Source organism: Leptonotus elevatus, chromosome 15 (genome assembly GCF_054856555.1).
Source record: "Leptonotus elevatus isolate MCC_2025b chromosome 15, RoL_Lele_1.0, whole genome shotgun sequence".
Lineage (NCBI taxonomy): Eukaryota > Metazoa > Chordata > Actinopteri > Syngnathiformes > Syngnathidae > Leptonotus > Leptonotus elevatus.
The window spans coordinates 16373094-16400199 of record NC_141253.1 but is presented as its reverse complement, the minus strand read 5'-3'; the positions used below and the strand labels follow the sequence as shown (position 1 = coordinate 16400199).

Sequence of the window (27106 nt, the reverse complement as noted above, 5' to 3'; positions counted from 1 at the left end):
TGCAATCTGGAGAAGGAGCCCCTTAAACCTGAAACAGCTGGAGCAGTTAGCTCACCAAGAGTGGGCCAAATTGTTATCGGCATATGCAGAAGCATTGAGAGTTACACACATTGTTGGATTGCAGTGATTGCCTTATAAAATGGTTTTCCATAACACATTAAGCTAAAAATGGAATCATAATATGCCCAGTCCAATTTCATTTTTTGCTTTGTAATAATTCTGTTGGACCACAATTCAAAAGCGACACCTATTTCAGTTACCTACTGCATCAGTGAATTTTTGTTCAATATTAATTATTTTTAGTTTCAAGATACTGTATTTACTTTGTTTGCTGTTGTAAGCTATGATAGAATTGAGCTTCTTTGTGACTCTGGATGGATGATGGGTGAATTCGACCATGGTTCAAATATGATACACATTTTGCTCCCATTTTTCATGAAGTATGTGATACCTTTCATAGTACACATGCAAATGACTCATATAGCTCAGACTTGGTTCACTGATTTGATACTGTCTGTAGTGAGCATGTTACATTTAATGAAATGATCCATGTATCTGGCAGGTGAGACATACTGTAAAGTTTAAAGGCTTTGATTATTGCACAGGTGAGCCTTGGACTAGTCACAATAAAAGACCAATGGAAATTTGAAGCTCTTTCATGCAGAAAAGTGCCACAGATGCCACATTTTGGGCAAATGGTGTGCTAACTACAAGAATGTCCATCTGCACTGTATACTTATGAAATAGATTAAGTATTTTCCACAAGAAGATAAAAGCTAAATTTAATATCATTTCGGGCTGAACATGTTCAGACAAAGGCAATTCATTGTTCTTTTTTTTTTTTACATTTTGGAAAAGAGCTTTCATGTTCATTTCACCATCAGCCACCTCCCAATTTTTGTCTCAGAGAATATTATCAACAGGATTTACAATCACAGACATAGTGTGTTTTTACTCTTCACAAACTTCATTGTCTGAGATGACAGTAAGCTTGCATAGATGCTGAATTTATTCAAATGGTCAGAAACTGTCTTGAAATCGAGCGGAGTGGACATTCTGTAGGTCTGAGGTTGTGACCTGACTGCAGGGCATTATTTGCAGAAGTCTGTCTGCTAACCAGATGATTTAAAAGCTGTTCATATATAGCCATATATGTTCTTTAAATTAATGTTTTTCCCCCACTTTGTCTACACTTTGTACAGTGCTCAAAACATCAAACCTGCGGCACTCAATCACGTCAGCCCAAAGCGGTATTTAAACGCCTAAATGACAAAAATAGTTTCACTCTTCCTATTCAAATTGAGCAAAGCCCATTTTTAGCTACTCTGTCTTTCAGGAATGTTAAAATACTGACGTGTGAAGAGCACAAACAGGATCTACATCATCCATCAACAACATTAAGACCACTGGCTCTGGTAGCCGTTGTTCTGTCAGATCAGCATACCCGTATAGTGAACTCTATCTGTAGCCTCACCCTAAACTCAACCAAATACCCAAAATGTTCTTACTGCGCAAGTTGTTTCCTAAAGCGCATGCACAGAAGTCTATTCTACTCCGACGGGTATACTATTTTATCGAGACACCGTATCAAAAACTCTGCTTTTACAATTATAATGTTCAGTTAGGAATGAACCCATCAGAAAAATATTAATTCTAGTGAGTATGAACACATTGCAGTGGTTCAGAACTGGACAACATCTAATAATGTTACTTCATTCAAAATTGTCATAGTCTAAGCACCACACAAATATTCATTACAACATTTCTTGTAGTAGCATCAGTGGGCTGCCAACAAAGAGAATTTGTGTGACATGATTCTTGGTGGTGTGACATTTGTGCAGTGCGCTTGCGGTACATTCAGTTGGCGCTTGAGCAAAAGCAAATCATTTCATTTTGTCGAATCAGCTGCTGTGTGGTAGTTACATACCAATATGAGTATGTAAACACAAGCCCAGAGTGCAAAAAATGCATTTGTCTGTTCACTGCAAAGTTGTATCAGCTAGCAGCATCAAGGAAACCACATTGAAATCAGGCTTTGATTGCAGTCATAGCCAAGGCTAAACAAATCATTACAAAAGTCCTAAATGTATATTTTGCTATAGTACCTTTTTTTGTTACGGTTCTTCTGTTCATGCGCAGTAGGAACGGGTTGGGTGTTAGGTTGCATTTAGCGTGAGGCTACAGATAGAGTTTACATAGAAGCAGCTATATGGGTATGCTGACCTGACAGAACTACGGTACTTGGGTGACTACAACTACCAATACAAATTCCTTGTGTGTTTACATACTTTGCCAATAAAGACGATATCCTGCTTACACTAACCATCTAGGAAAATCTGTTGAGTTAGATTTTTAAGCTGATTAAAAAATTGCAGTAAGTTTTTTTTTTTTGAGCTACCAAACGATTACATTTTTAAATCAGATTAATCATATTTTAGAATTTTGATTAATCATGATCAATCCCCTAATTAAAAAGGCTCGCCCGCCAAATTTGAAGAGCACCTATTATGTGTTAATTTTTTCTGAATTCAATGTTATGAGAATGTCTTCTACATTTTTTTTGATCCACTGCACACTCTCATTCTCTTCTTTTTCTAATAAATTAATTACTTGCTTTATTTAAAATGGGGAAAAAATAACCCCAATATTTTGACTAGAACAAATATTCTGAATGTCATAACAAACATGTATTAAATACTCTAGTTGCATGTAAAGGATCATCTGGGGTCAAAATTAATAGCGTGATTCATCTGCGTTAATACATGATTAGTACAAAAAAAAATTGTGATTAATAAGTTTTTTTATCTTCACCGATTTCCCTCCAGATAAGCAAAATTCCACTGATTAGCTGTAGTACGACTGTAGTAAGAAAAGCGGATTACGATTGGACTCATCTAGAGCCACGTGGCTTCTCGAGCAGCCGTAATTGCGGTGAGAGGTGTGCAGCTCCCAAAAGGTCAGTACTAGCAATATCTGCAAACAGACAGCTAACATAGTAAGAATTAAAAGGATTAAAGCTGTCTTTTCTCTTAACCATGGGCATACCATTGTGAGTTATATTTCATTTTGAATCCTTAAATGCCTACTTGTTAACTTGTAGAGCCGACTGCCAATGCCGTACTGCGTCGATTGACTGTCGCATTTATTAGAAAAGTCGAGTTGGTGAGTCATGTTTCTAGCATTAGCCGTCCTATGGTTTTACAGTCTGGTTGCATTTGCTTTGACATGTTTCTCAAATGGTTGTATAAAATAATCACTGAAGTGATTGGTGATATTGATGATTCACTGTTAGTAATTATTTTATGCATTGCATTGATTGTTTGTTTAAAATACAATGAACACTGACAGCACTTTACTCAATGAAGCTATTGTTTTTTACATTTGAATGTAATTGAACTGTATGGGTTTTATGCATCTTATTTCTTAGAATACATTGTTTTTATGGATTAAATTAGTTTAATGCTGATATTGCTAATTTTGCACAACTTTAGCACTTTCATATAGTAAATTATAGCTTTTTGATAAATGAATTGACATATCTAACAGATTTATATTATACAAGACTGATGATGTATTAGAACTATTTTCTATTTATAATGTGATTAGTGTTATTTATGCAATTAGTTCATCTTATGCCATCCATACACCAAACCTCAGCTTGTGGAAGTTTAGATTAAATTTTGTTCAAAACTTTTTTTGAACAAAATTGAAGTTTATATTATCTTTTCAAATAATGCCGGGCCTAATCGTTGATGTGCTTAAACTTTTTCTTTTGAATTTCATTTATGAAGCACACTCCAACAATAAAAATGTATGTTTCAAATCTTCTTTTCTTGGTGTATTCAATTGATTAATCATGCACTACAATTTTGTAATGTCCTAAAATTCAATTTCTTTATTTGGGGACCTTTATAAGATATGAGATTAAAATAGATTAATTAGATTAATTCATTAAAAATCCTGTAATTAATCAGATTAAATGTTTTAATCGCCTGACAGCATTAATAATAATAATAAATGAAAAATGTAAAATACACAGTCCAGGCACAACAATTAGACTACTTTTAATATTTAAAATATGTGCCGACTTGAGCTGACTTTTTTTTAATTTGCTAAGCAGACACTAAATAAAGCAAATTAAATATTAAGGTAGGTTGTGATACATGGCATACATACAAGATAAGATTTGAAGCCACCAATTTTTTTAAATGTGAGAAATAGCATTGGAGAATGGGACCAATCAGGGTGAAAAACAGAGAGCTGATGGAAAATAAACAATTCTGATGTTAAGTAAATATGTCAAATCAATCATGGCTACTACAAACATTTGTTATAGCCAATATAACCAGTTGTAATGTCCAGAAGAAGAAACTGGTGCACCGAGAAAAGACATGGCCAGATCAATGATAAGTGCAAAAGCTGATGAAAGCAACATTTTTAGAGCAGTACAGAATCCCCCAAATATATTCAGTGTGAGTCATCAGCAAATAACCTCCAGAGTAAAAGACCGAAATGTTCACAATTTACTGATTGTGTAAGACTAATGAACAGGGGCCGCACCAGAAGCTGCAATGCATTCATTAGCAAGAAGATTACAAAGGCCAGGCTGGAATTTGCCCCAAAATTACAGGGACATGCTTTAATAATTGTGGAGCAGGGAAGAGTTTTATGTTCTTCTAACACAAAGATAACCTTTACCAAAGTGACGGTTAAGGGTAAAGCTTCAGGGGGGAAAAGATCTGCTCATAATCCAAAACATCAGCTCATCTGTGAAACTCAGTGGAGGTAATGTCATGGCTTGCTCTGGGACAGGTTCATTTATCTTAATTGATGGCAGCAACAAAAATGAAAACTCAAAATAAAGTCTGCCAATTTATATATCAAATAATAATAATGATAATAAGATACAACCAAACGGACTGACAAAGTCTCCATCGTGCATCAAGATAATGGCCCATAGCACAATGGAAAAATAACAAATGACTTCATGAGAAGTTTAAGACTGGCCGATTCCAAATGCAGCATGCTTTTACCCGATAAGAGACTGAAACGAGCAACCCCCAAAACAATGGAAAATGTGGCGAAAGCCTGGGAAAGGGTCACAAAAGAAGCATACAATCTATGCAAATGCAATTATATTAGTCCAGGTGTACTTAAAGTCATGACAGGTCTCTGAGGTGTTGATGTAAATCAATAGAGTAAATGATAAAATGTCAAAATGACATGATAAACAAAGAGTCACAATACTATATTAGGTAAGCAAGGTTGACTAATTGATTGTTAATTTTCCTGATTCATCCATCAATTAAATTTATGTCTCAGCTTTTGTTGGCTGATGTTCCTCCAGTTCCACTGTATTGAACCGTCACACAAATACTGCATGATGTGCCAAATCACAATATACTCCGACATGTATTATACAGCGTGTCAAGAGGACGACAAATGCAAGAGCATCATTTGTTAAGAACACCAGGAGGTGGCTCTCTTTACAGTTGTTAATTTTAACAATAAAACAGCATAATAGAAATATTCTTAATTGAATTGTTAAATCAGCAACAAAAGCGTTATAGCCCATTTAGTCATTAAGGTACTTACTCTCCCACTTGTTTAATTTCTAGATGTGTTTTATTGTTCTACTCTGTGGGTTTGCCAATAACAAACTGCTGCATAAAGAGAATTTGTTGATGTTTCACTTAAGTATAAATGTTGAACTTGAGTCTTGAAATGCCTTAATACACATGCAAGTGAGGTGACAACCAACTGTTTATAATCATCCCCTGTGTGACTGTATATTCCTGTGGTTACAATTTGTAGTGTACAACTGTTCTATAGAAGCAGCTCTTAAGTGTGATATCCACTGGGATCAAATTTAAGTTTGCCGTTTGTGGAATGAGACAAGCTGATTTAATTACTGATTTAATTAGTGATTAGTATTTCATCACTCGTGACCAATTTGCTAAGGGGTATGATTCATACAGTCATGCAGGACCCAAATACGCTTCGTCCCAGGTTTCTTTGTATCCTCCTGGAGGAGGTGTCGCTGTACTCTCTGTAGTCCAGCCACTTCTGGGAAGGTTAACCACGATCCCGTGCTTTCTCAATTTGTGAATAATCGTCTCACGATGATTCGCCCGAGTCCTGTAGCATAAAGTAATGATTTTGTAAGCCTTTTCAGACTGATAGATGTCTTTTTCATCTGTTCTTGAAATTATTTTGATCATGACATTTTGTTGCAGCTTTTTGAGATCTTTTGGACGACTTTTGTCAGGCAAATTCTATTTAGGCAAAATCTTGATCGAACGGGTCTGGAAGTAATCAAGCTAGGTTGTGGTCAGTGGAAAGAAATTGAGAAATGTGATTAGCCACAATAAATTCATGATTTGACAAAGGGGAATGTACTTTTTCACACAGGGTCACATAACTTTCAATATTTTGTTCCCTTAATAAAACAAATCACCGCTTAAAAACGACACTTTATATTTACTTAGGTTATCTTTGTCTGACCTTTACGTTTATTTAATTTTAAATATTAAAGTGTGGAAACTATGCAAAGAGAGAGCGAGAGAGCGAGAGCGAGAGAGAGAGAGAGAGAGAGAGAGAGAGAGAGAGAGAGAGAGAAATGTATCACTGCACTACTGCCTAGAAGTTTTGTGTTTTGTGGGAGCCATTATGATGTTCAGTAAAAACTGTGTAAGCACTTCCATTGCTAGCTTTGACTTTCAATCCCAGGCAAACTCCTCATCTTGTCCAGAATAATTTTTTTTGTTTTAAAGATTTATAGATTTCATTCATTATCCAAACAGTTTATCACAGTGGTTCAATAAGTATAACTGACTAACTATTACACATACTAATGCCAACTAATGCAGCCTGGTTGGCATGCATTTTTGGAATATGTTGAAGTTGGAATGGTGAGAATAGGTTGGAAAATGTGGAAATTAGAGGGGAAAAACAAGAAAAGAATGATCATATGTGGGTTTTTTGCTGGTAATGTAATGGTAACCTGGCAATAGCCAGATTGATAATTGTGATTCACTCAAGGGAGTTCTTCACATTATAAATCTGGAACTTGAATCGGCAGATCCGTTCGGGAAAGGAGGGACTTGCTGTGCAATATTTCAAGCTGAATGGACGATGCAGCATCTTGTGCATGTTTGTTTTGACCGATCACGGCAAGGGATGAAAATGTCGTCTTCGGTCTCGTTTTAGGAGGAAAAAAAAAACACAAACATCTTTACCAGATAAAAATGCATGCAGCGCCTCACGGTGTTCAACATTCAACAAGTAAACGGTGAGTAATTCTGCAAGAACAGAATTGATTGCAGCAACCATTCGTCTATGTTAGGTTTGTTTGTTTCCCACGGCGTTGCCACTTCCTGGTTTCGTCACAGCTGCATGTCCTGCGCTACACAATGCCTGATTGGTCCGACCTAAAAAAAAATTAAAAAAAGTTTGGCTGCAGCGGGAGCAGTACAAAATGTGTTCTCGTAGTATTTATGAATAAATACCGTGAGAATTCAGCTTGCTGGCAAGGTTAATGTAATGGTGAAAATGTTGAGTTTATGGTTATGAGATAAGCTGAACTGTTCAAAGTTGGAGTAGCCTGGATCGTTGAAAACAATTGTAGAAATGAGAGGAAAAACAAGGGGGAAACATTTTAATTTTTGTTTTGTTGTGGGTATTTTAAAGGTGAAATTGTTGATTTTTTTTTTTTTTTTAATTGGTAAGTGAGTACATTTGGAATGTTCAAAATCCTCCTCAAGGTGAATTGAATGAGCTGAATGTTTTGAATTTTAACTGAGAATGATGTAAATATGTTGAATCCGCCATTGGAAATGAATGGGAAATTTTGGAGTGAAAAACAGGTAATTGTGGGTAAACCGTCAATTTTTGGACTGAAGAAAAATGCAAGCACCCATGGCATGAATTTTTGGAAAATTTTGAAGTTAGAATACTGAGAATCGTACGAAAAATGTGGAAGGAGTAGCGCGTCAAAAAAGTGTGAGGAATAAAATGGAGGAGGAGGAAGAAGAAGAAGAATGGTGTAGAATAACATGTGTAAATTCCTCAGCCTTCACACAATAACAATATACTTATCATTTTTTAGGCATTTTTGTTGCCCTCTACTGAGTCATTCATTGTCGACATTGTTCTTCTATGTAGCTCCACTTCTACCTTTCAAGACAAACTTATTGCACAAGAACCAAATGCCTCTGGCTTGTCTGTTGACTGTTACAACAAAGGGCATTGTACGTACAATGACACAAACGGAGTGGCTGAAACCTCTTGGAGCCATATACCCTTGTCTATCACACAAACAAGTGTTAGTGTGATGTTATTAATAAAACCTGATTGAAAACCTACAGGGTATTGTCGTTTAGCTGTTTATGCATATTGCAGTCTAAAATGTCAACTGCAACAACATGATCGACTTATTACATTTTCTTCAGGGGGTGCAGAGTTGAGAGTAGCAGACTTGCTTGAAATAAAATAAGCAAACTTGAAAATTAATGACCTCCAGACAGATTTTATCTCAGACAGAGCCACTTTTTTGGCCGGCTGCCAGCCTTGCCAGACCAATAACAACAGTAAGAAAACAACAATGGTTGCATACTGTACCTGACAGCAATAGACCAAACACAGTTGTGACTGTGTGGTAAGATATGTAGCAGTGGTGCAAATACTGAAATAAATAGGAAGCCTCTGAAGCGCCAGGTAAAGTTAGAAGTATGTGGGTGTTGAATGTTTCATGCTGACGCATTTTACATAATCGGTGAGCAAACGCAAAGACGAGGATTGGCAGAAAAAAGGGACTTCAGAACATGGACTACATTTATAGAGATGCAGAATAATGCTTTACACACTCCTTCATACTCTTTCCTATCTCTGATACATCTCAGGCATTGATGAGAAATACAAAGTAAAATGCATTCTTTTTAGAGACCTCATTTACTCGGAAAGAGAGCATTTAAAGCAGCTGTAATCAATTGCTTTGGATTCAGAGATGAGAAACCATTTTATAAATGCGAAGAAAACTGCATGAGCAGAACAGAACGTGTACGGTCAATTCTGTTATATTAGTACGCTGAATTATACAGAATGAAATCAGCTTTATCACAGGAGCACAGGCACAGAAACCATTACTCTCGTGCATTGAAATATAAGAAGCATTTCTCATTATTATGCCATGCAATTCTCACCATTGCAAAAAAAAAAAAAACACAATATGAAACGTGAAGGTAAAAAGTCTCAGACAATGTCAATCCAAACTGTGCATTATTATTTTCGTGAAGCCGAATATCTGATACAGCGCTATTAGCTCTTCTTAGACAATGTCACGGCATTGTTTACCTACAGAAAGAACAAGTCAGTCAGGAGAGGTCATTGATATCGAATACGGAATACTGAGGCAAGTGAGACAGCCATCCAGAAGAAAACAGCGTATGTTGAAATCTATTCATACATGACTCGTTAATTCAGTTTCTTGTGAAAATCTAAATGATTCGAAATCCCATCTGTGAATCAAATGTGCTGACATAACAGCAAATACTGAGGGCTCAGTAATTTTCAACAAAAGAAGATACAACATCAACAAGTTATATCTTTAGGGCTGATCAGAGTATTTAAAAAAACAATGTTGCTTAAAGTAAAAGTATTGGATGTAGCTACATCCTGGTCAATCACCCACACTTCATACAGATTTTTTTTTGTGTGTGTTTTATTCTTCTTTACAGTTTCAGAAACATCTTCCTTGAACACCTTGAAAACTAAAAATAATTAAATAAAAATCAATTTGTAATAAAAAACAGTATACAACATTTAAGTAACACATGGTTACTTCTTATTTTGTAGTTAAGACTTCATAAATAGTCCCAAATGTATATATAATATACTTACTATTCAAATATACAATTCAATGTTGCGTCCTATCAGAAACATTTCAAAGTACACGTTCCTATTGTAGACACAATGATAGCAACCACTGTCATTTTTAACCAAACATGAAATTAAAGCTCATTTTAAAAATAAAGAAGAAACCTTTTTAATACAAACCTAGCCTTTACAGTAGATAAGGCATGCGCTAACATGTCAATAGCTTAATACGAGCTAACTAGCTTGAATACAGTATGCTATGCAAACAAACTATTGTTAAACAAATTGCCGTTTCACTACCACAACCATTTGCTATAATGCTCTTTTTAAACATTTTTAAACCCTATATTATCCTACCAATGTGTGTCAGTGCCATGTGCCAAGCTATCTACGTACTTGACATAAGATGCTACTGAGGTTCAATGTTTATATCAAGGGTGGCCAACCATTCAGAGGCCAAGAGCCACAATGTTTACTGTGTGGAAGGAGCCACATCATACACATGGACACACATAAACCACCCCCATCCCGTGCCCTCACTTCTCTAGCTCTCTTTCCCATGCTTTGACAAACTCTGTGTGTATGCCTTTTTAGCTCATGCAATGAAGTGAACTGAAGGGCCGCTGATGATTTGAAGCCTTCAAATCCTCAATTAAATGCCTAACATACTAGTCAATGTGGCATCTTAGGTGAGAGTTTATATGGTGACACCCTTAAACTTCAATTAACATATGCCTACAAAAGAAGACAAATTATAAAACATTGCCTTTAATTCAGTGGTCCACAACCTCGTACTCGTCTGTGGGCCATTTGGTACTGGGCCGCACAGAGACATACAAAAAGATAAATTTGGGGGGTTGTTTAATTTGTTTGAATGGAGCATAACCCCCTGACCCTGTCAATTACCTTCCAAAGGGCAATACTACATGGGCTGGGTTATTATATGCTCGAGATTCGTGATATTGACCATCTTAGAGTCGTGAGTGATTCTAAACCTTAATCAGACGTGGCAGAAATGTGCATGAGAGTAGCCAATCAGAGTCAACCGTTTCCTCCTCCACTTTGGTTTGCAAGTTAAAGTAAACAGAAAGTCTGAATAAGAAACAAGTAAACAATGATCAAACTGCCATCTAAACCAGTGATTTTCAATTATTTTTGTTATGCCCCCAGGAGGAAGCAAATGTTTCAGAAGAGCTAATACTCCTTGTGCACTCTCTGACACTGCCACCTACTGTAGTGGATGTGCAACTACACTTTATTCTAGTACGACAAAAAAGCAAAACACATGTTCCCTGGAGTCATGGCACCTCGCACTGTGCCACCCCAGGGGTACCTGCTACCATTTTTGAGAAGGACAGCGCTAAATGCACATTTGATAGGCATCCATGATTTTGCGATACATCCCGAAGATTGAACTATTTTGACAAGAGAAGTTCTACCCAAGTGATTAATGTGGAAAGCATTCAAATGTGAGCTGAGTTTGCCCACGTAAATTTTTATACCTAGCTGTGGAGCCATGAGACTAGTATTAATTTCCGCCATTTTTAATTTTAGTCTCAGTTTTAGTCCAGTTTTAATCATGCTTGTTAGTTTTTATCATCATTAGTCAACCTTGTCCCATTTTTAATAGGGGTGGGGGGAAAAAAACGATTCGACCAGATATCACTTGTCAAGGAGAGTCATATAAGGACCGTATCGGTAGCAGAGTCTTCAATCGATCGGGAATCCTTAGATACAATATTGCTGTAAAGCTGTGGACCGGATATCGCGTGGCTATAAATCAATTGCGTGTGTGAGGCTTTATGGTTTTCATCTTTTATAACATGAACAAGCACTCTGCGCAGTGCTCTACTTGTTTAACATTTCAGTAGCGCCACTATTCAAGCTAATTCCGTGTTTACTGAGAGCCAGCAAAATACCGCTCATAGACGCTTCATTCCCCGGATGATGTAAACATAATGCAACGGCACATTACGCACCTTTTTGGGAGGCCCGCCGTCAACGCCGGACACGCACACAGTGTTACTGCGCGTGACCTCAATTCCAACTCCCGTGACAATCCAATGCATGGATTCAAACTTCATACAGGTATGTCCCAAAGCTAACACACCAGCACCAGCTAAGCTAAGCTAAAAGCACGCCGCGAACATCTCATTTCTGTTTGTGGCTACCTGTCAATGTACAATGTGGTCATTGTGTCTCAGAATGTATTTTAAATAATAATAATAATAATGTCGTACATTAACCAAAATAAAAAAATTATGTGACAGCAAAAGAAAAACTAAAATTGCGGATTAAAAAGGTATGGTCACTTTTGGCAACAACTTTTGGATATATATTAAGTGGTAAAAATGTGTTTGATAGATTTATTTTTCAATCAGGAGGCTAGGTTTGTTTCATGTCTCAAATTTATGTTTCTAAAATACTTTGCACTGTGCGCATATTTTGTTTAATTGTGTTGACGTCTTTTTAAAGGTTAAATACTAATATTTCAAATTAAAGTATCAGCCTTTTCTTTTCCTGATCCTTTTTTGAATTAAAAAAACAAAACAATTATAACTGTCAATAACGACTAATAAATACTTAAACTGTAATAATTTTTTCAGTCATATTTAAATAATTGATTCAATATACGAAAATATAGAAGACGTTTTTTTTTAACATGTTTGAAGATACAGTAAGAATTTGTGGTGTTTTATGATTAATCGTATCGAAGAGAAAATCGTATCGCTCACAAACTTAATCAAACTGTAGCGAACCGTTCTGCTCTGAAAGATATCATTTTTCAATCGAATCGCAACCTTTGTATTGAGATACATATCAAATCGGACTCATGTCAGAGATTCCCACCCCTAGTTTTTATTTAGTCCATTTTTAGTTGACTATAAATCTAGCATTTTAAGTCTTTAATTTAGTCCATTAGTTAGCGGTCGGATTAACATTATTGTTGGAAAGTTATAGGCGTTGGATTGTTACGACCATCCATCCATTTTCCTAACCGCTTGTCCTCACAAGGGTCGCGGTGGGCGCTGGAGGCGGACGTGTTAACCCAGGGGTGCTCAAGTTCGGTCCTCGAGAGCCACTATCTAGCCTGTTTTCCATGTTTCCCTCCTGCAGCACAGCTGAATCTAATGATCAGCGATTCAGCACACTTTGCAGAAGCCTGATAACGATCCTGATCATGAATCAGGTGTTAGTGTTAGTGAAGAGAAACAATGAAAACAGGCTGGATAACCAGTCAGCCACTGTGCCGCCCCGGATTGTTACGTTATCACTGTAATTATTATTTTTTTCTTATCCTTAGACCGTTAATCCACCTCCTGTCTGTCCCATGTTTGTGCATGTTGCACTCACTAGCTGCAGATTTGCGTCTAATGTTTGTTCATGAACTAAAATGTCCACAGATTTTAGTCCGGTTTTTATTAAGTGAAGTATATTTTCGTCTCGTCTTCATTAGTCAACGAAAATGTATACTTATTTAGTCTCAGTTATTGTTTATTAATGATGGGTTTAGTCTAGTCTAGTCTAGTCTAGTAAAATGTGCTTTGACCAAATTATTTTTGTTAAGTTTTCGTTGACAAAATTAACACTACACCAGACCAAAGTACCAATCATGTGTCATTGTTCGAGCATACACGTTCACAAGTAGCAATGATGTTAACGCCATATGTACAATCATAATTTGTATTTAAAATTATAATGTTCTCATTTTAAGATGCAATCATTATTCTTGAGTGGTCAATTTTTGTTCACTATATCCACTATTGTTCTACATTTGTTGCACTGTTGAGTAAAAATAATGTTTTAATAACTTTCTCAGCTCATCATTGTTTTCATTTTGATTTGAATATAAACATAATAGGGCTATGTATTGATTCAGATTTCCAAAATTGATTTGGTTCAGAAGGGCCCGATTCAATTCATGAGTCACATTGATTTTCGATTCAGTTAAGGATTTCATGCGGTACTAATTGTATTTTTATATGGAAAACATTCTCAGAAGTACCAATACTGCAAATAGTAGAAACTTATTGCTCTTACTTGGTGCATTAGTGTGAAAAAAAACATGAATATTTACATTTAAAATTGAATCCAATGCAGTTACTTTATTCATGTATGTTTTATTGAACATGACCTGATCAAAACAATAAATAATAATTGAAATATATTACAACCACAGCACTATGTAATAGAGTGACAAAAACACTAGGCTCCTCCTGGGGTACTCTGTATAACAGAAGGGCACATTTGAACAATTAACGCTCGGATAACGAGTTACGTGCTGCCTCGAGCATATTTCTGTGGTTTAATTTTTTAGAAAATTAATTTCCCTGTGACGCAAGAAGGCGCATTAATTTATGTGTGGTTGTGGGGGGTGGTATTAAAAGTATCTATTCATGGTTTTATGAATCATTATTGAGCTATGAAAAGAAATATTGGTTCGATATCGATATTGATTTTTTTAAACCCAGCCCTAAAGCATAATGTTAAAAAATGTTTAACTACTCTTAAAGTATCGTATTAGTCAGTGCAGATGATTTAAAGCTGTCAACTTCAGTGAAAGTTCACTTTGAAGAGGGCCGTAAGAGCCGCTTCAAAACGGGCAAAGAGCCGCATGCGGCTCATGAGCTGAGACGTGTATGAGATACACCTGCAAGGTCAAGAACACCGAAAAAAGAAATGGTTGTGCTGTATTTGCGTTGTCCAAAATAGTAGTGCATTTGTGTTGTATAAAATCTTAACCTGGCAACATGGAGGGCAAGTGGTTAACACGTCTGCCTAACAGATTAAACGTTCTGACCTCAGATCACGGCTCGGGAGTTTCAATGTTCTCCCTGTGCTTGCGTGGCTTTTTTCCAAATATTGCACTCTGGCGTCCTTCCACATTCCAAAAACATACAATACATGGTAGGGAAAATGAAGCCTCAAAGTTGCTAATTCTGGAGATGTGAATGCCAGTGTGAATGGTTGTTATACTGTATGTTGTTATTATGTACCATGTCTCTTGCCTAAACTCTGCTGGGATAGACTACAGTTCAAACATGACCCTAAGAAGCACTGTAGAAAATTAATGGATGGAAAATCCAAGCTAACAAGTGGCCCGAGTCCTTATAAAGCAAACAGAATCCATATTATGAGACTATTTTCCACAGGCTTAAATGGATGTAAAACAGTACTGTAATAATCATGAAATCAATAACAACAAATGGTCATACAGGAGGAAAGTAGACATAGGAACAGATGATACAAGAAAATAAGAGACAGGTTCAGTACTCCGTACAACTGAAGCCAAGTTACTAACATTGGCTCCTTCTAAATCAATCAGCAACACTGCACACAATTCAGCCACACTCTTTTATCACCTCATTTGCTAATGGGCTGTCTTTAAGCTCATGGATAGATAGACAAATGACTTGGGCCCAAGTGGTCCAAGACTTGATTTTCATGGGCTTTGCACATAGTGTATCCATACACTAATGACTTTGAAAGCAGCATAGAGCACCAGTTCTCACTTGGTGATAGTTGTCTAAATGTACCCTGCGATTAGTCTGCCTTTCACCCAAAATCAGCTGGGATGGGCTCCAGCTCCCTGTGACCCTAAACAGGATAAGTGGTACACAATATGGATGGATGGATGGATGGATGGATGGATGGATGGATGGATGGATGGATGGATGGATGGATGGATGGATGGATGGATGGATGGATGGATGGGTGGATGGATGGGTGGATGGATGGGTGGGTGGATGGCCACAAACTGTCTTTCCAACATCCAAGCAAGCACACATGTTTCCAAGTAACACTAATCCACTTGTGTGGGTGCATGACATCCCCCATAACATCAACAACTCATCACCCACCCCAGCCTAATTAATTACCTTCAACAAATTGTCCTTGTTGGGCCATTTAGTCAAAATTATGAACTCATTTGAGAGAACGAGAGAAAAAAAAAGCTATTACCTTAACTGCTTCAGCATGGGAGACTTTGTCAAAGACTTTATCGTTGACTTTCATGATCTGGTCCCCGATCCGGAGACCTTCCTTCTCTGCCAGGCTGCCCGGTTCCACCAGAGAAACGTAGATACCCACTCCGTGCTCCGAACCACCTCGGATACTGAAACCCAGGCCCTCGTTGCTCTTGTGCCGCTTCATGGTGACCTGCCGCAGCTCGCCTGGTGGCTCGTGGATAAAGTTCCTTCCGAGCAGCGGTACGAGGGGAGCTGTCCCGTCGCTGCTGGTGCTGAAGCTATCCGGTGAGCCGCGCAACGCCACCTGGAACTCGGATGCGTTTTCCTGCGAGTAGTGAGCCGGGGGAGTCGGGCTGGCGCTGGGGAAGTGGCCCGGCGGGGGCTCGGCGGTACCGTTGCTTGCAACTAAATCCGATTTCAGGTAGAGGCCCTCCGAGGTGTACTGCTCGAAAAGCAGCTGGTCAGAGCGGGGGATGACAAGCCGCAGCATGGGGAGAAGTTGGCGCTTGCTGGGCGCGTTGAGGATGACGTTGAGGGTCTGCACCAAGTCGTACACGTTGCGCTTGGAGTGGTAGACATTGAGGCAGTGGATGAACTGCTCCCTCTCGAAGTCGTTGAGCAGCAGGTTAAGCGCGTTGTGAAGCTTCTTGACGTTGGCCGAGAGCGTTCGAGCACTCGAGGCCACCGAGTTGGCCGAGGAGCTGAGCGACATGCGCTCCAGGTCGGTGGTGCTCATCCCGGCCGCGGCGCCACACCGGGTGCACGTTAGAGCGCAGGCGTTACGGGCTCCTGCCTCAGGAATACGCCGGTGCTTGGCATCGTGGGCGCAAGGAGGACGTCGCGCAGTCCCGGTTAGATCTCAAGCAAGGCTAGCCTACGCAAATGAAACTGCACTTTCCGAGGGAACTTAACGAGCTAACCGAGCAACAACCTTGCGCAAAGTTCGCCCCCTTGGTATAGTAGCCGTGTCATTAGCCGCCGTCTTGTTTTCCACAGGGTCAGGTGGCCAGCGAGTCGCCTCTTCTCTGGTGTCCGCCTCCTCGACAACAACCTGCTTCCAAGCGGAACGAACAGCAAAAGCCACCAAACCGCCGACCAACTTGACTAGGAAATGAGGCTTCTTTTTTTCCACGAAAAGCACCTGTAAAAAGTTCCAGCTTTTGCGTATTGCTCTTTTTGTACTCAGTACTTCCAAACCATGTCAAAGCGATTAAAAATAACTATCTGTCATGACTTCACCACCAAAAATGAAGCGTGTGGGCAGGTGGTGTTACAATTATCGGTTGAAGAGAGCTTCAGCCCGCTGCCTCCGCTTCCCACGCGTTACTACAGCGACCGAGTGGAGAATGTGTGTGTCGGTGCCTGCTCTATCCCAACTCTGTGACGCTCCTGTGAGGAAGTGACGTCGTTTTTGGCTCTATTGGATTATTAATAGCCCAGAGCGCACGCGCACGAGGACGCATGACAGCAAGATAAGCTAAAAGGACTTGTCAATTAGTAGAGCCATGTCTAATATTAGCTCCCGTCTGAGCCTCATCATTAGCGTTACACAATGCAGCCTGGCATTATTTGTAGACCTGTGTTGACTGAATTGATTGGAATCTTTATCCGTGAATAATAACTCACTTGTTGACAACACTATACAAAAAACATTAGGTTTAAGGTAGAGGTTGCAAAAGTATTCACGCAAACACGCATACCCCAAAAATTGAATTAATTTACATAGTGTTGGTACTAAGAAGGGGGGGGGGGGAAGGTATATATAGTGTTGGCTCAGGCATTTATGCCTTCAAAACAATTTCCCATAGCTTTGCTAACGTGAACTGAATAATACAAATAGATACATTAGTTAATGATAGCCACTGAAAAAATACACTATACTTGTTTATGTTTTTTGTTTTCAGATTTGAATTTTGAACACCAGAGGCTTTTCAGGCCAGCACAAGACACAATGCATTTGCCACAAATCAATCTTGTAGCTGACAACATAATTTTCCTAAATTAGGGAATAAGAATCTGTTACATTTCGTCTTCATTATCCTCCTCGGTTCATGTTTCTCCATGGCGTGTTCCCTGTTTTTTCAACTTTAAAGGGACAGTGTGTATCATTTAACATCATCTAGTGGTAAACTAATAATTCAGTCATTGTAAAAACCCAATTATTAATTATTATTAATTTCAATAAAATGCAAAAAAAATACATATATCTATGTTCTACCACATCAACGTACATCTTTTTTTATATATATAATCGTAGGTCTAGTCATCACTAATTATATTACATAGGTCGCGCCGCACCTTACAGGAGGCTGACATGTTTCGCTACCATCGTTCTGCTACAGATACCCGAAGGAGAAAAACCTTGCGAAGGAAGTTAGCCTCTGGTGGTAGTTGCAGCCGGTGATAATTTCATCTACGAAAAATGTTCATCATATTTTTCGTCACAATTTTTTTTTTAAGACAAAAATTAAACGAAAACTAAAATAGAACCCATTCATTGAGACAATAATGATAACTAAAATTGACTGACAATTTCGTCAAACGAAAATAAAAACTACACAGTGACAAAAATTCACACAATCCAACCAAAAGGAATGAAACGCAGGTAGAGAAAAGAACCACTGAGAAACTGTTCAGTGTTCACTGCACTTTAATGTTCAAACATGTTTACATTCATTGTGCAGCTGTAAAATTAGTCTTGAAACTCTAATTAATATGTATGCACTTTTTTTATTTAGGTGAAAAACGAATTTATATTATTGTCAGTTCAACATGTTTCATTAAAACAATTAATAAAACACTGTTGTATTAAATGTGTATTGCGTGTTAAACTACAGTTACAAATAGGTGTGTTATAATTTTCTGTATAAAAGTTGAAATGTATGCTCAAGGAAAATATCAACTAGATGTCAATTTAGTCGACTAAAATTGCTCTTTTTTCGTCAACTAAAATTGGATTAAAACTAAAATACAATCAGAAGACTAAATTATGACTAAAACTTTAATTCATTTGAGTCTAAAGACTATAACTAAAACTAAATTAAAATTTATTGTCAAAATTAACACTGGTTGCAGTTTGTGTAACCTTGCCGTGTTACCTTATACAGGGCCTGCAGGTAGTCATTGCTCGACGCTCAGTCCCGCGATTCGGCCTCCCACAGCTTTTGTCCCTCTGCTTTGCGCTCACTAGCGTTTGCTATCTTATCCCGCTAGCCGCTCTTGTTAGCCGCTCCAGTGAGTTCTTGCTGGCCAACTCTTGCTCACCGCTCATGCTAGCTCATGCTAGCTCCCGCCTGCTCGCTCACCCCAAATAATAATTGGTTCTAATCGGTGGTAGGCTTGCGAAATGTGGTTTGTCTGAGGTACTATAATGTGCGTGCTTAAAAATAGTTGCATTCTATTAGTTCAACACTAGAGGTCACTAATGCACAGTGTATCTTTAAGTCTCCAAGATTTCAATTAACCAAGCAATATTGAAACAGCTCAATGTTTTTTGTTGTTGTTTTTACGTCATGCAGTATTCTGCCAGATTGATATAAGAAACACAACTATTTTGTAGGACCAGAATGGACACAAAAGTCAAAAGCCTTCAGAAAAATAATTACTCAAGTGAAATACTGATATCTGAAAATTCTACTCAAGTACAGTAACAGTAAGTATTTGCACTTCCCAGTGCCCACTACTCCTTCTAGGTTGTTTTATAAGTTCACCCGATTCCAGCAGTGACATATTACAGAGTCTGAATAAACGGTAAGTGTGAAAAAACTGTTGGTATGCGTGGTGGTTTTGGTGTGCAATGACTGATAGCGCCTATCAGAGGGGAGGAAATGGAAAGGGGTTCCATGGTAGGATGATTCCAAGAGAATTTTGCTTGCTCATTTCTTACTTCTTGCAGCATACAAAATCTCAAGAGTGTAGCAGGTATCTGTGACCAAAACCGATCAAGACTTAAGTGGAAATATCTCCCCATAATTAACAATCCATGTTGAGTTATCACAAACCATAGCCAGGAAGATCCATAGAAATAAGCGCACCATTCACAATGAGTTGTTTTTCTCTTCCCAGCCCAAGTATGATTGTTTTTTGTTTTTTTATAGCTCCCATTCCAGCATAATTATAGCATATTTTGAACATTATTTACAATCAAGAATGAAAGTGATAGAGATGTCCTTTCGGACTCCTAATCGAGTTGCAGTAACAAAAGTTAAACACGCACACATAGATGACACAGCATAAGGAAACGATATAATCAAGAGCACTCACGTCATTAATTACACAAGTGACAGTTTATAACTGAGGCTTATGATACCACTTGATAGATAACCCATTACATGATATGAGGCAGGGGTATAATTAAATTCGTAGGAGACAGCTTTATGAAGCCTACATGTACAGCACATTTTATTAACTATGTGTTTTACATCTGTCTCATCTTTACAAACCATTGCTGAGTACAGCAGTCCCCTTAGCAGTAAATATTGTCAGTGTTGTTTTCATGATTGATAACCCGAGCGCCTGAACTCATCACCACATTGCAGCTTTAGGCTAAAGCTAGATAAATAATCTCTCAAGGACCCCGATGCTAACTCAATTTATGAAGGGCAGGTAATGTAAAGAGGCCACAAACCGGAGATAATATTCAGGCGGGAGGATGACAGATTAAATTATAATTTATGACATTGAATTGATTTTCTGGGGTTCTAAATAAGTAAGTGGTACAAATTGGGTAACAATGCTTTTTATCAGTCGAGACAGCAAAGGTCTTAAAGAGCTCACAGTTTAGTGGCTGGTAACACATCATAAAAGTGCTACTGTATCTTCAATCAACCAGTAAGTGTCAAACAAAAAAATAAAAACATATACAAGCATATTTTGTTTTTTAAATGGGAAACAAAAATTCTCTGCTCCTGTGTGAAAAAAAGTAATTACCTCTAAAACATAACTAATTGCGCCACCCTCAGCATCACAACTGAAATCAAGCATTGTCTTTAACTGGCAATGAGTCTTACACATCGACTGTAGAGACATTTTGTCCCACTCTTCTTTGAATTATTTTTTTTCTTCAGCAACATTTGAGGTTTTTTCAAGCATGAACGACCTTTTTAAGGTGATGCATCTCAATTGGAATCAAGTCCTGTACTTAACTAGGCCATTCCAAAACCTACCTTTTTTTTTTTTTTTATCCATTCAGATGTCAACCCACTAGAGTGTAATAGAATTTAGGGTTCCATCCATCAAAGCAAGACGCCCAGGTCCTGAAGTAAGAAGACAGCCCCAGACCATCACAATACCACAGCCATGTCTGATGTCTGTGTATGGAATGCTTTGTTACTTTTACCACAACAATTTAAATTTTCGACAGGTCTGTCCATAGAATACTCTCTCAAAAGTCTCGGGGATTCCGATTTTGTTTTCTAGTAGTTGAAAAAGCGTCTTCAACTAAGGAAGCTCCTTAGATGTTGGAGGCCTTTGTGACTTACTGGACAAGTTTTTGCTGTGATCTTGGAGTAATTTTGGTGGGCAGGCCACTCCTGTGAAGATGAAAAATGAATGAAATGAAAAGAAAGGTTCACTATGGTTACATGTCCTCTCCATGGTTCGCTGGAGTTCTGAAGCTTTGCAAAAGATTTTGTAAGCCTTTCTAGACTGATATATTTACAGACAATCACCAAGACAATGTTATAAAAATCAAGCCTGAAAGAGATGAAGACGAGATGGGACATCTGTGACGAACTAGATGTCAGCCACTCTCGCTAATCACTATTAGCCACTACTCTGATCCGACTACGTATCGTCAGACATCACATCTACTTCTCTGCTAGGCTTGATTTTATGACATTGTCTTTGGACAGTTTCATTCTAAGGCACAATTTAGATATTCTCTGCTTTATGAACCTGCAATGAATGATTTTGTAAGACTGCTCCTGGTGATGACCATCTGCTTTCAGCAAGGAAGTTATTCTCTTTTCAGACATTCTCACTAAGATTTTAGTGGGTGACACATAAAAAATTAAAAAAATTATAGTGTATGTGAATGAATCAATAAGGAGCAGATAAGGTTAAAGTCGAGCAGAGTGGAATCACACATTATTGCACTCTACCTCCAAAGTGACGCAGCAGAATTGTAAGCAAGGCAAGGCAACCTCCCAGACAGTTAAGATAAGCCAAGTGCATTTTCACAGGAAATACTGTACCCTACATACAGTACTTTCAAAGGAGGCTTATCAGTTAATGTAATCAGGTTTTTCTCTGTTTTCTCTTCTGCTTTCCAAGAGATTTGTGTTGTTTTGCTCTTTTCTTCTTTTTATGGTAAACAATAAAAACGCACAGATGGCAATTTTGCAAATATAGGGAAAAATTAGTTTTTTGCCTGATTCAATGAATCTCATCATTTTCTCTGAAATAGCTTTCATGTTGTCATTACTTAAGAAAGACTGATGACAGTTGCGTGTTGAGCAGTAGATAATGTTTTAATTATTGTTTTTCCAAACGTTAGAGGCGGTTTGATGTTGCTCATTTTGTAAACTGTATGTCCTTAGCAAAGTTCCTTTGTGTGTGATTGTCTCCAACATAACATAACTGGCACATATTGCAACCCCCTCAATTGTAACAATAATATGACTACTGCAAAAGAGGAGCATGAATGAATGAATGAATGATAAGAAAGGAAAACATAGAGAGGGTAATGAAAAATACATTCCGTGATAACTTGGAATGGACCATTTATAGTTTCATCCTGAAAATAACATCTGCTAATTTTGGGTTGAACTAGTATTTCTATTACTCTCTCATTTGGATTTTAGTATAGCAATCACATGCTACTAGAGGTTAGAAGCGATTGAACTATACTGTACAGTACTATACTGTTCAATATTTCCTAAGTCACTTTAATTAAACAGAATGATTTTCTCGGGTACCTACTCCCAATTTAATTAAAACATTTCATGTCAAGCTGTAATCAAGCTGTAATCATTCTGAACGCTTAACAAGGCTTATAGCATTCACCTAATAGGATTAACTGTGTATGACAGTGCTTAACCAAGTCATCAGTATTCAACGAATGGAAGTTAAATGGTCCATAAACAGGGGAGCTGTTAGCTTCATGTTTACGGCTCAACTGTCAAATATTCTTGCATTCACAACAGATTAAATGCATTAAAGCCTATACTTAAGTGACAAGACCACAGATTATGCTAGCTGGTTCACCATTTACTACTACTGAGTGTTTGAATTGTTTCACGTCATGGTATTGAGCCCGAAGTTTTGCTTTGTCATAAATCATCAATCTAGTTACGATCTTATCGCTGGTGTCGGGCCAAAATCTTGTAACTCCAAAATGGTCACTTTCAGGACACCCCAAAAATTGCATGTTTGTTCAACCACTAACATGACATCATCAAAAAGAGCAAGACATTTTCAACACTTACACTCACACATGTGAACTGACCAAAAGTATACAAATAAATTTACCAAATTGTGACTTATGAATTTTCGGCCCGCCGCCAGCATTATGTAATGATTTCATTTGATGTGTCAGGCGATTATCTTTTTAAATTTGTTTTAAATCGTTATTAATCTCATGACTTCATTAGTTAACTCACGATTAATCGCAAATTTTATAACTGTTCTAAATGTACAACAAAATGTAAAATAAAATATTTTTTTCCAAGTTTTCATACTCATGTTTACATAAAAGTGGGAAAAAAGGTTCAACTAATAGAAATATGGCTGCATCTTTTAGTCATTGATACATGCATTTCATAAAAAAACAAACTAAATTGAGTTAAAATTAAAAAGTTGTACTGTACTGTAAAAAAAAGTGTTGAGGTAATTTTTTTGCCACTAGATGGCATAATTGCATTTGTAAGACGGTGATAGATCATTGCATTTTTCTTTTCTTAAGAGCTATCTCATCTTTAACCTGAAGTAACTTGTGAACTTCTTCACATTTTTAAAATTGTAAAACACAACTTAACCCCAGTCTCCACAAATATATGCATTATTATTATATTTATTACTGCAAAATTGTTACGTGGATGTGTCTGCTGTGTTGCGACTGGAATTCCCCCAGTACAGGCTTTCCAAGTAAGGGGCGGTCATGAATCGGCCATTGAAAGAAAAAAAAGTAGCTTTAAAGGAACTTTAAATTAACTCAAAATTAATGCACTAATTTTGACACCCCTATTGAAAATAAAAACATCTCTTCTAAAGAACAGCCCCACCGCATGTGTGTATGTGTGCATGCGTGTGGGTGTTCTTACTGGCAATCACACAGCACAGAGCCGCTACGGATGGGCAGTCATAACACATTTTGCTTTCCTATGCAGAGAGAAGCACACACACAGACACTCTATGTGACTCTATCTTTGCTAGCAGCTGCAGACTGTCTAGGGATAGGCTCAACATCAATCATGAATCACCCCGGTGTTTAAAGTGCGTTAAAAGTACATTTTTACATCACTGCGCCCCAAGCTCTACCAAAATGACCTGCACTTTACACTCCTCACTGCCGTCGTTTAGCTGAGAAAAGACCACTCTTATAGTTTGTGACGTTAGCCCTCCGTTAGGGCAAATGCTGGAAATTTAATTGAAATAAATTAGTCAAAAATATATTTTCAGATAGTAAAAAAGTGGGTGTGGAAAAGTGTCAAGCAAATCAGAATTTTTGGACTCGAACCATAACGAAGCTTGGAATATCATTTTACTTATTTTCTGCAGTGACAACGCAGTTTATGATTTATATATTTTACATACAAGTGTAAGAAACCTTGTTTAGATTACATATGTAAGCCTGCCATGAAAAAATTCTCATTCGTCTTTGTTGTCCTCACTCTGCCAACTAGGACATAAATGTCAAACCAGACACAAAAATGCCAGAGCAAAGTGATTTTGGGAAAAGAAAAAAAAGCCACCCATTCCATAACAGGCTTCTCAAGGATGAAGTGTTTGCTTTGACAAATGTCGGTCTTTTGTGTCACAGTGAAATTGGTCACTCACACACAATTTTCAACTTAAAAAGACATACAAAAATTCGGGTCACTTAAGTGCCCGTTTAGCCAACATATCTTTGGTGATGTGTCCATGCATCGCATGTAGTTTATGTGCTGCTGCCTCAATAGTTCAAATGCTTTTATTGTCTTTAAAGGCACTCCATTTTTTGATGAGGTAATGAGAACTAACACACTGCATACATTAACCACACCCGGTGGTCATAGTAACGAAGGCCAGACTCACAAGTGGCCCAGCAGTACATGAGGTGGGATGATGGCTGACTCATTTGCATTAAACAGCGTTGGTTTCTAAAAACGAGCTGATGTTAAATATGATGGATGTGTTCGTTCATAAATTTCCAGTTCTCAAGCAATAACGAAGCCTTTGTTGTTTGCTCTGTTTTATTTTAAATAGCCACACAGTGCAAAAATACGAAAGCAAAGACTCTTCATAACTTAAAGCAGTCCAGTAATGATGGAAATGAGCTGTTTGTGTGTTGTGGTTACCATGGGGATTTGAAAACAATTACAGTCAGTGAAATGTTTGGCTTGGGTGAAGGCAAAAAATATATTTTGAGCTCAAATATAATTTTTGTTTGGCAAATACAGCATTTTGGTTGTTTTTGCTTGTCATGCACTCACATGATGTTGTAATTGTACACCATTTACACCATATGGTATTCATGCACTTTTTGCTCTTCACATGGGCTCTTCAGACCCGCCACGTCTGTCGTTTCCCACCATAACACCTGTCACTCTATGTGACACACCTCTGCAGCACACCAACAACCAATCCTCTCTCAGTCATTTCACAGTGGAGTGAGCGTGCGTGACTTTCTATGTCACAAGATTCTTTAAACGTTGCTCACTGACCATGCTAATTTTACTGTTAACATACGTACACGTGTTCCAGATTAAAGAAAGAATGATGGATAAACTTATAAATAAGAGAAATAATAAATACAAATTTGCTGACATTTGTAGAAAGAACATCAGGTATTGCTTTAGTTCAGGTCTGCATCATGTGGTTCTTTAGTCCCTCACCTGTGGCTCCCAGTGGACCCCCCCCCCCCCCAAAAAAAATAGAAGATGATTTATTAATTTTTTTACACATTCATTTTCATTTTTTAGATTACACATTCTTCTAACGAAAAATGGATAATTTTCAGAAAGTCAGAAATTTTAAGATGTCAGAAAAAGAGACGGAATGTAGATGAAAAAGTTTTTTTTTAAATACCTAAAAATGTCCAAAAAGTGACCATAAAATGTCCAAAAAGGTAATGTATCCATGAAAAAAAAAAAAAAGCAAGCAAAGGTAAGAGAGGCAGAAAATTATATTATTATTATATGTTCATAAAATTGGCAACAATGTCAGAAATTTAACAGAAAGGCATAAAAGTCTAAACATTTATGAAAAATTAAGTATGAAAATTGTTTTTTACTATAGAGGGAAGATAAAAGCTGATAAATGCAGTCAGAGTTAAACAGTCAGGGATCTTCGTACTCATCTGGGCATTGGTGAAGCATGCATTATGTAGAAAAAGCTTTAATATTACCTTTTTAAACAACACAATGCACTTGTCTTTGTATCATTGTGGGGACATCTCATTGGCATAATGCATTTCCTAGCCCCTTCCCCTAACTCTAACCATCAAAAATGATTGCCTACCCCCATTCCTTGCCCTAACCTCAACCATAACACAATTCAAACCTAAACTCTAAACCAAGTCTTGACCCTCAAAAAGAGGTCTGAATTTGTGGGGACCACCAAAATGTCCCCACAATTTCAAGTCGGTCCCCACAATGGTAGTTAAACCTGGAAAAACACGCGTGTATGAGCCCCACAATGTAGCAAAGACAAAGGCAAACACACAAAATTATAAAAACAACCAAACAAATAAAGATCTGGCAGATTATACTTTAGTCTAAACTCATCTTCTATCTTGAAATAAGACGCTACTTTTGTAGCTAATGCTATTCCTAAGGTGCTGGTATTCTGTTCAACACAAATGTTTTTGTGTTGAATTAGACAAATACCAGCAGACAAATCAATGTTTTATTTATTCTTGAACATTCACGAAAGGACTACATTTAATTAGAAAACTAATGATTTTCCCCACCTTATTGAACATTTTGACATCAAAGCATTTTCACTTTATTTGCTTTTGCTTTGCTTGTACTTGCTACCGAGGATCGATGGATGGTGGTCACCCATTTATTTCATTATCTGTATTGACCATATAAGTATAAAAAACTTTTTTTTTTTTATTCCAA

The 27106-nt window shown here is 37.6% G+C and overlaps 1 protein-coding gene across 5 annotated transcripts in view; it reads right to left on the bottom strand.

The window, feature by feature from the left end:
• The window catches only part of whrna (whirlin a), a 139789-nt gene extending 122586 nt beyond the window's left edge, over positions 1-17203 (bottom strand). For all 5 annotated transcript variants that reach the window (XM_086097065.1, XM_086097067.1, XM_086097070.1 and 2 more), the window contains exon 1: positions 15835-17203. In XM_086097065.1, coding sequence (XP_085953191.1) covers positions 15835-16578 — 744 coding nt within the window. In that variant the 5' untranslated portion in view covers positions 16579-17203. The remainder of the gene's footprint in view (positions 1-15834) is intronic.
• Positions 17204-27106: the final 9903 nt, after the last annotated feature.